The sequence below is a fragment of the Triticum urartu genome, chromosome 6A (assembly GCF_056163025.1).
Source record: "Triticum urartu cultivar PI428250 chromosome 6A, HENAU_Tu73, whole genome shotgun sequence".
NCBI lineage: Eukaryota > Viridiplantae > Streptophyta > Magnoliopsida > Poales > Poaceae > Triticum > Triticum urartu.
The window spans coordinates 44,997,979-45,007,632 of NC_141878.1; the positions used below are offsets into that span (position 1 = coordinate 44,997,979).

General features: G+C 44.5%; 1 protein-coding gene across 6 annotated transcripts; it reads right to left on the minus strand.

Annotated features, from left to right (window-relative positions):
* Positions 1-1,750: 1,750 nt before the first annotated feature.
* LOC125516879 (uncharacterized) lies at positions 1,751-8,866 on the minus strand. Of its 6 annotated transcripts, none has more exons than XM_048682160.2 (14): positions 8,195-8,866; positions 8,056-8,100; positions 7,329-7,415; positions 6,492-6,542; positions 5,909-6,349; positions 5,777-5,821; positions 4,934-5,008; positions 4,119-4,169; positions 3,574-3,711; positions 3,372-3,491; positions 2,777-2,835; positions 2,631-2,686; positions 2,447-2,553; positions 1,751-2,339 (listed from the first exon to the last, which is right to left on the minus strand). In XM_048682160.2, the coding sequence occupies exons 1-14, from the start codon at positions 8,849-8,851 to the stop codon at positions 2,097-2,099; spliced, it is 2,175 nt and encodes a 724-aa protein (XP_048538117.2). In that variant the 5' UTR covers positions 8,852-8,866; the 3' UTR covers positions 1,751-2,096. The 6 variants fall into 6 exon arrangements, 2 of the variants coding, with proteins under 2 accessions (XP_048538117.2, XP_048538118.1); XR_007287403.2 differs by lacking the exon at positions 1,751-2,339 and adding an exon at positions 2,910-3,232 and having other exon boundaries at positions 2,441-2,553; XR_007287405.2 differs by lacking the exon at positions 1,751-2,339 and adding an exon at positions 2,910-3,232 and having other exon boundaries at positions 2,454-2,537.
* Between the last annotated feature and the right edge of the window lie 788 nt (positions 8,867-9,654).

The following is a 9,654-nucleotide window of genomic DNA, read 5'->3' on the forward strand; positions in this document are numbered from 1 at the left end:
ACTGATCATGAATCTCAAGACACTACCAAATCTATACCACACTAACATGCATAGGTCATGAAGCTCAACACACAACCAAATATACCATACTAGCATGAAAGCCGACTTGGAAAACATGTAATACTAGCACATAAACATTGATATAACACAACACAATGAAATCATCACTACCAACAAGCAAAACCTATCATAAACCAAAATGACACCGCTACCAACTGATCTACCACATCCTCACAAAACATTAATGAAGAAATACTTGCATAACTTACCCTACTACTAGCACATCTAATCTAATTTAGCACATGCTCATAGATCTAGGCTACAACAAGTAGGGTGTGATGTTACTTACCGCAACTGGAGGAGCAGGGAGGAGGCATTGAACAACTCGAAGAAGAGGATGAAGAAGTGTTGCCGCTGGCCTGAGAAGATGGCGCCGCTTACCTACTTGTCGGAGGAGGAAGCTTCCTAGGGCGGAGAGCTCAAATGGGGGCAAGGGGGATGGTGGGGAGGTTAAGGCGGTGAGCCGAAGGGGGGAGGGGTAACCAGGCGGAGGCAATTGGCGAGAGGTGACGAAATTACTCCCACCAATTTTTTGGGGACGCGCGCGAGCTCGCGCCATCTCTTTGCTCGCACAAGTTTGACGCCACGTTCCCCTCCATGCACATGGAGAGCTTGGCTCCCTGCCGATTCAGGGGTTTCTCCAGGGCTGGCGAGCGGTGCTTTGAGGTTCGTGCGGGCGAAAATTTCAATGCAACCCAGCTAACCAAACGGGCGAATTTGGTCTCCCGGAGGCTGCATGGGGGGATGCGAGCAACCAACCATGTCCTTGATGTAGCTTTTGATTGTATCACAGTTCAGAGATCTTTCTTGTCCGTGTGTGGTTCAGTCACTTCGATTTGATGCAATTTATCCAACTAGTGAAAAGGTCGTATGGTATAGAAAAAGTTGCTCTATCCCAGTAGTTTCTTCCAACGGGGATCAGAACTAGGAAGATGAGCAATGATATTGTGGAACGTATGCTCTTCAGGAAGCTGTCCCGCTCTGTAAATGACATCTCGAATCCTTTCACTTGGATCCAATCCAATCTGAAGATGAATTTATCTCAAGACTGCAGCAGGTCTGAAGCCTCCAGGTATTGATGTCTGGTGCCAATACAGTTGATCCATTTTCCTTCTTCTTCTCTTCCGTCGTCGTCTGAATGTTGATGTCTGCCGTGGATGATACAAGCAGGGTAACCAGCAGAGATAGAAAATATATTGGATTACATCACAATGTAAAGCCAAAAAAAAGGGCACCAAGTTGTGACTCAAACAGGTTCCCAAGCCATTCCTGGAAAATATATTGGATTATCGTACAGGTTCAGACACAAGAAGGGTAACCAACAGAGATAGAAAGAATCGCAAATAAACCAATCACAGAAACTAATTAAACGGTTGTATTCATCCCTGTATATTGCCAACTGATCAATCCAGTGGCACCAGCACTATGTACTGTGCCAACAGAAGAAAGAATGCACAAGTATCTCTGCTTCATTACTGTATTGGTGGGTAGGCAGCAGCCCCAACTCAACATTAACCTAGCAAAATCTGTTGAATTTCTGCATGTGAGATCTATAGGCTTGTATTGCCATCAGCAGCAGAACAACTCAACTTAACCCAGCCTTGTTTAAGTGACTAATATAAATGAGAAAACTAGGATATTTTCATCATCCACATTGCTGCAAACAAAACGGCAAGCCACCAAAGAGACATGTCCAAACAAGAGCAATATTTGTGTCTTCCAGAACATACAAAAAAGACCAGCCGATATCATGCCCATGTTCAAATTTCAAAAACACAATTAAGAAGTTCGAATGCGATCACAGAACATTCACTCGTATACCAGCCAACAGAAGAAGAATGCAAAAGTATATGCTATGCCTACCCCAACTTCATCGGTGGATCTACTCTACAACTAAACTCAGCAACACTCTCATTCAACGGCAGCAGCCCAACACAACTTTAATCCAGAGGAATCTGTTGACTTGAACTCTGGTCAGCTGGATGTTCTCTCTAGGAAGTCTGTTGAATTGAACTCTGATCACCAGGATGTTCTATCTAGGAAGCCTGATGACTTGAACTCTCGGAAGGAGGAGCGCGCGGGTAGATGATCTCGTAGTGATTACCATTGTACAGCAGGGTCACAGCCGGACGGGGAACTCCAGGACTAGTGTAGATATCTCGAGCATATCCTCCTTGGAATGTTTCCACTATGAGGGTTACGTCAAGCGCGCTGGCCAAGGCCCTCATCATAAGACCTTCCGATTCCACACGAGCTGGAGTGACGTACAGAAAGCACCACTGTTTGTGCAACAAGAAGTCAGGTAAAATGAGTGCCGTGTATCCAACAATGGATGCACTGGAAATTCAGCACGAGTTAATGTAAGGAAAGGGATGCTGATACTGACAACTTTCAGACTGTAAACTCCACTGGCGACATCTGGTATATGCGGTACATACTCTGCACTGTGCGAGCATATCTGGATAGCTACTAGTAATCTGAGGAAAGCAAAAACTAACCAATAAAATGTGTCAGAAACATGAATTACGATGAACAGAAGGAAATGTAAGTTCAAGGGTGTTTTTTCTCACTGTCTTGCGTCTTATCATATGTGCTGAAGAACTTGAGAAGTTCCTCTTTACGGCAACTAAAAATGGCACATATTATGTCAGTGAGATAGAATGCATTCATCTATAATACTTTGATGGAATTGCAGAAAACCAAGAGAATCAAAAACCTGCTACTTGATTCCGTGTTCTTCCATCTCTTTACTTTCTCAAGCAGCTTCTTAAATGCCTGAAAGAATCAGCAACTCAATTATTCACAGTTGAAAATCATACCACTACAAATAATACATACAGAATACTGACCAATAGCAGCATATTAAAGAACACAGCTAAGACAACTCCCTGAGAAGCTTCAGTCATTGCACATATACTATAGCATAGTAACAGAACAGTGAGGTGGCTGTACAATAATAACCAGAAGGTGTGCATTGTTGCAGTGCTCAAACAAGCATAAAATTATGTTATTTCCCCATTATATTGCGGTTCTTCCTTTGCAAGTAAATTTCTCTTAAGGCCATTGTTACAATCAGGTTGTTAACTTCACAATAAGCTTCAAATTTGAGTTTGTGCCAACATTGTCTAAAACTGTGACGGCATGCCACTACTGTTAAGCAATTGTGCATCTCCTGCAAATGACAAACAAAGAGAGTGAGATGCCAGATGCTGCTTGAAGTGTACTTTGTAACCTGAAGAGAATCATCATCCCTTGCAATTGCAAACATGTTTATCCAAGAAAGAACAAATATGGAGAAGGCGAGAACTTACTCTGCTGCTCCTGGGAAACTTAGAGTTCCATCGAAGATCTGCATGTCGTGCAGACGCTGTTTCAACAACATCAAGGAAACGGCGTTCCTCATCTGTGTCCGGCCTATCAACAACTTGCTCCTGTTGTACATTCGCATAAACAGAGAAAGTTAACTAACTAAACCTACATCATATGCTAAGAAAAAGAGAGGAGGGCAATTACTAGGTAGGAAAATATGAAGCTCCTGTAGAAACACTCCCCATCTCCAATCACCGGTCTAAATTCTGAATAGCCATCAAGACTGTTCATCCCATTAGAAGAAACCATATAACGATTCCTTACTTCGGAGATGGGTTGTGTCTGCAACAACCACACAAATACGAGAATTTAAATTACAGAGTAGAACATGGAAAGAACATATCTAAAAATGTGATGGGAAGTTTGTTTTTATTCCAATTTTTGGTTTTTGAAACCACTATCATATATAATCCCATCACCAGTATTGATCTATTGCTGTTCAGTAAGAAAAGAAGAACATATATGTTATTGTCTGATAAACTCAACAACAGTACAAGTACGATTCAGCTTCCATCAAACTATCACAACCAAGAGTTAACATACAATTTTATCCATAAAAGAGAAAATAATCCTTCTGAACAGTTCATCATATGGAACCATGAATCAAAGTATCTTGTGATCTAGGACATCATCCTGTAATTTCACGCACTTCAAATTTGAACATCACAGTAGGCAAAATGGAGACAAACCTGGTGCTGGACATGTTCCGAACATATTTGCCTTCCTTCTCTACAAAAAATCTATTTGACAAGAAATGAAGAAAACGAAGTTAAAGTCCATACATCCTGCCAGTCTTACAATTGTACAAAATCAACAAGAAGCCGAGCATTTTCCTTTTCCCAGTAAAAAAAACAAGAATGTAGGAAGACCACAAACGTTCAAGTCCAAAGCTCTTTATTTTCGACAACTATTAAATGAAATTATATTCTGAGGTTTCTGAAAGAGTTCGAGGTACCAATCAACCCTATGGCGAAACTTCTCAACCAAATCCTGAAGTGGTCAGAGATTTTGCATGTAAATGACAAAGGATTTACAGAAATTATGTTTGGTTATGCAGTCTTGAACTAATGTCTAGACTAAATCTTCTGATAGCAATATTTGTTTACGAAGGAAGATTGCACATTCAACTTCAGCCTGTTACGGAAATATTGCAGTAATCAGGACATGACCTCCAGATTTCCAGAAATTTTACAGACAGCAATTTCAACAAAATAGCCATCCGCTTCAAAATACGATGCCAGATTTCGGAAAGGCCCACAAGCAACAAGGACGTGTGTACTGCCGCCAACATTTGCCCTAGATTCCTCCTCTACTCTAGGACGCCACATGATGCTCAAACCGCCTTGATTAAACTAACAGGTCCAGAATTAACATGAAACAAACAGAAATCAAGAATCCCAATTCCAGTTTCTATGCACTTAAAATAGGTAAGTACAAGAATGATCATATGGTCATACCACCCAAGAATCACAAGTGCGAAGATTAAATAAGATTCAGGTCATACCTTGTTCTTGAGCCAGCTCCAGGGTGATTTCCCCTTTTCAGGCCTGGGTCTCACCTTGACTTGTCGTAGTTTCTCCTACTCCACAGAGTTAGCATCAGGATTCACGCATTTTGTACTATTAGCAAGGTGTAAGGACTAACATGATTGAAAAATGTGGAGGTGTCCAAATCCTCTATACTCTTGCCGATTTTTATATGAACTAAATTTCGACTTCCGAGGCTTCGTTGTCAGATTCAAACTTTCAGGTAACAGATGGCCAAAGGCCAAAACTTCTCGACCAAACTCCAGGGTGGAGTAAGAAATCAAACACTTTTGCATAAAAGTGGCCGAGGATCTAGATAATGTACATCAAGTTAAGTAATCAGTGCAAGCATTCAGATTAACTTCTCCTATAATACGATTCATTTATACCGAAAACTGATTCAATTTGGCTTCAGGATTTCTTGCCAAAGTATCACAGCAACCACTGCCACAACATGATCCTCAAATCTCCCCACATTTTCCACTTGCAGCAAAATATGTCATCACACTGGATAGAAGAGTCAACAAGCACAAGACTGGACACCTAAATCTTGAACAGTTTCGAATAATCACAACAAGATCCTCGTCCATCTCTAAATTCATACTGCACCGCAAGAAGCACCCCGAGTCATAATCATGAAATACCTAATCAAACTGTCCCCAACATTTGCCCAAGATTGCGCGTGTATTACTCTAAATCATCCCCAAGATTTCAACAAACTTAAAGAGATCACAGTTCCACACCCCGAACAAGAAAATGGTCACAGTTCCATACTCCAAATCACAAGCGAGCAAGCAAGAAGACCAGATTCAGGCTATTACCTTTTCCTTTCCCGGGACTGCGTCTTTGGCGTGCGGCGATTCCACCTGCTCGAGAAGAAACCAAGAAACGCTCAAGAACGCACTCCAGGAACTCCAAGAACTCCAAGAAACAACATCGCGAACGCCCATCACCTGCTCCTCCTCGATGATAACCGACTGCCCCTCTCGTACCGCCTGCTGGAACACCCGCGTGTAGTCGAACGGCAGCGTCGCGTCCCTCGGCACCACCATCCTCCTCCCCGCCGAGGAGCTTGACCCCCCGGCTCCGAAGTCGGGGATGCTGCCCGCGGAACTTGGGGGAAAAGGTGCCGGAAAGGGAACGGCGGCCAGCCTGCCCTTCCTTTGGACCCACGCCGCGGCGGAGCTCGACCCATCGGCGCCGCCGCCGGCGTAGTCCGTGGGGCTCGGAGGAGGAGGAATGTCCCTGGGCAGCAGCGTCTCCTTGCCCTTCCGCGGGTCCACCACCGTGGCGGAGGTCGACCCGTCGGCGCCGCCTCCGGCCTGGTCGAGGTGGAGGGGCGTCGCGCGGGGAGGTGGAGGTGATACACGCGCAAGAAGACAAGAAGATACTATCTATTAACAGATGATAAACTCAATAACAGTACAAGTACGATTCAGGAACCACTAATCACAGTATCTTGTGATATAGGGCTTTGATCCTGATTTTTCTTGCACTTCCATTTTGAACATTCCATTAGGCAAAATGGAGACAAACCTGGTGCTTCACATGTTCCGAACATATTTCCCTTACTTTTCCACAAAAAATCTATTTGACAGGAAATGAAGAAAACAAAGTTAAAGACGATACATCATCCTGCCAGTCTTACAATTGTACAGAATCAACAAGAAGATTGAGTATTTCAAAACAAGAAATAAGGGAATAGAAAACGAATGGAATTAAAACAACCAATCAATTTATTTTTCCTTTTCCCGGTCAAAAGAAAAAAGCAATAATGTATAGCAAGAGCACAAAACATGTGCGTCCAAAGCTTATTTATTTTGGGCAACTATTTACATGAAAATATATTCTGAGACTTCTGAACCAACTATTTACCAAATGACAAAACTTCTCACCAAATCCTAAAGTGATCGCCGATTTTGCATGTAAATGGCAAATGATTTACAGGAATTATGTTCAGTTATGCAGCCTTGAACTAATGTTTGTCTAGATTACAGTTTCTGATAACAGCATCTGTTTACAAAGGAAGCCATACATTCGACTTCAGGCTCTGTTACCAAAATATTGCAGTAATCAGACAACAGTTTCAACAAGATAGCCATTTGCTTCAAAATACAATGCCAGATTGTGGAAAGACCCACGAGAAACAAGGACGTGTGTACTTCTGTTAACATTTGCCCAAGATTACTCCTATATCCTATGATGCCGCGTATCACTCTAACCAAGAATTTAACATGAACAAACAGAAACCAAAAACCAAAAACCCCTGATTCTTCTTTCTATGCACAAAAATTAGGTAAGTGCAAGAATGCTCATATGGTCATACCACCCAAGAATCACAAGTGAGAAGAGTGGACAAGATTCAGGCCCTACCTTGTTCTTGACCCGACTCCACAACGATTTCCCCTTTACTTGCGGTAGTTTGTCCTGCTTGGGTCTCACCTTTACCACAACCTTCTCCTGCTCCACAGAATTAGCATCAAGATCACACATTTCGGATTAGCAAAGGTGAAAGGGCTAACAAGATTGAATTGTTGAGTTATCCAAATCCTTTCTACTCTTGCCAATTATTCATATGAATCGAGTTTTGAGGCTTCGGAGCCAGTTTCAGGCTTTCAGGCAACAGATGATGTACGTCTGGCCAATTAATCCCGAGCAAACATTCAGATTAACTTCCCCTATAACACCATTCATCTACAATGGAAACTGATACATTTTGGCATCAAGAATTCTTGCCAAAATATGACAGCAATCACTGCCAAGACATGATCCTTATATCTCCCCACATTTTTCACTTGCAGCAAAAGTGCAAAACATGCTATCATACCAAACCAAATAGAAGAATCAGTTAGCACAAGCCTGGACACCTAAATCTTGAACAGTCGCGAATAATCACAACAAGATCCTTGCCTACCTGTAAATTTGATAACGCACCGCAAGAAGAACTCGAGTAATAATCAGGAAATGCCTAATCGCCAAACTGTCCCCAACATTCGCCCGAGATTTCGTTTCTACTGCTAAATCATCCCCGACCCCAAGATTTTGACAGACCACAGCAAGCAATTCCGAGCAAGCAAGAAGACCAGATTCATGCTCATACCTGTTCCTTCTGGTACATCGCCTCTTCCGCGCGCAACGAGTTGTACTGCTCAAGAGGAAACCAAGAAACGCTCAAGAACGCACTCCAGAGGCTCCAAGAACTCCAAGAAACAACAAGAGCACGTCGCAGAGGCCCTCACCTTCTGTTCCCATCGCCTGGTCCCCTCGTCGACGGCCGCCTGCTGTTCCCGTCGCCTGTTCTCCTTGTCGACGGCCGCCTGCTGTTCCCGTCGCCTGTTCGCCTCCTCGCCGGCCGCCTGCTCTTGAATCAGCTGCTCGATCACCATCTGCTCGAACACCGTGTTGGGGTCGAACGGCTCCTCCTTGTCGACGGCCGCCCGCGCTTCAATCAGCCGCTCGATAAACCGCTGCCTGGCGACCAGCTTCGGGTCCAAGTCCAACGGATGCGCCGCCGCGTTGGGGACCTCCCTCGTCTCCGCCACCACGGGGCGGCTCCACCTCACCCGCGCCTTTCTGCCGCCCATCTTGCTCGACTCCCCGACCTCGCCTCCGAAGGCCGCGCCGAAGTCGAGGGAGCTGCTGCTGCTGCTGCTGCTCGCGGAGCTCGGAGGAGAAGGAATGTCGGCGATTCCCTTGCCCTTCCAGGGGCCGGCCACCGTGGCGGGGCTCGACCCATCGGCGCCGCCTCCGGCCTGCTCGAGGTGGAGGGGCGTCGCGGGGGGAGGTGGCGGCGCAGCAGCGCCCGGGGAGGAGGCGTTGGAGTTGGAGTTGGGGTCATGTTCTTGGATGCGGTCCTCCTCGACCGGTGGTTCTGAACCGGGTGCGGGTGGCTCCATCGCGGTCGCGGCGGGAGGAGTCGCGTGGCAATTCCGCTAACTCGCGGGGGGCGTGGAGAAGAAACGTGTGGAGGGTGCGGGATGGAAAAGGGGATAAGGTTTGACGGCTATTTATTTGGAAAACCTGATGGCGGTTTAGTCCTTGGGAGTTTTCTTTTCTGCAAACAACTCCACGCTGAACCACGTTGTTCGGTTCATATGGTTAATTCGCTTAGTCTTATTCGGGTTTTTAGAGTTTTGTTTCCTGTAAAACAACAATCGAAATAATCACAATAAAATTTTGCCACCAAACCTTATTAACAAAAATGCATCGGTTCGGTTTGTTCGGTTAACAGGAAAACCAAAATACGTGTCCACCATCATCTGTCAAAGCAATGAGAGTATTTTTTTTTCAATTTGCTTAGGGAACACGTCATGCTCAGGAACGCCAGCCGGTGGCAGCTCTATGGAAATGGAATAAGGTTCTTCTCGCCTAGCCCTATCTCAGTGTTGCGTCTACCATCGTTGAAGGGCGTTTGGAGATGTGTCTCCAGCTGTCTCCCGAAATTCCACCGGTTGGTGTTTATCTTTTGATGGATCTGTATGCATTCGATATTTGGTAGGTGTTTATCATTTTTTGCTATGCACAACACGTAATGGCTGTAACTAGGTTTCTGACCAATTCTTCAGTGCTTATGTTTTCGGCCAGTACTGGTACTTTTGAGCTGGACTGTTGTCTGCCAAACAAATTTATATGCACGGTTGGCATTCTTTTTTTTTACAAGAAAACTTTCAATATATTTATTTTTAGTCATGGCAGTACA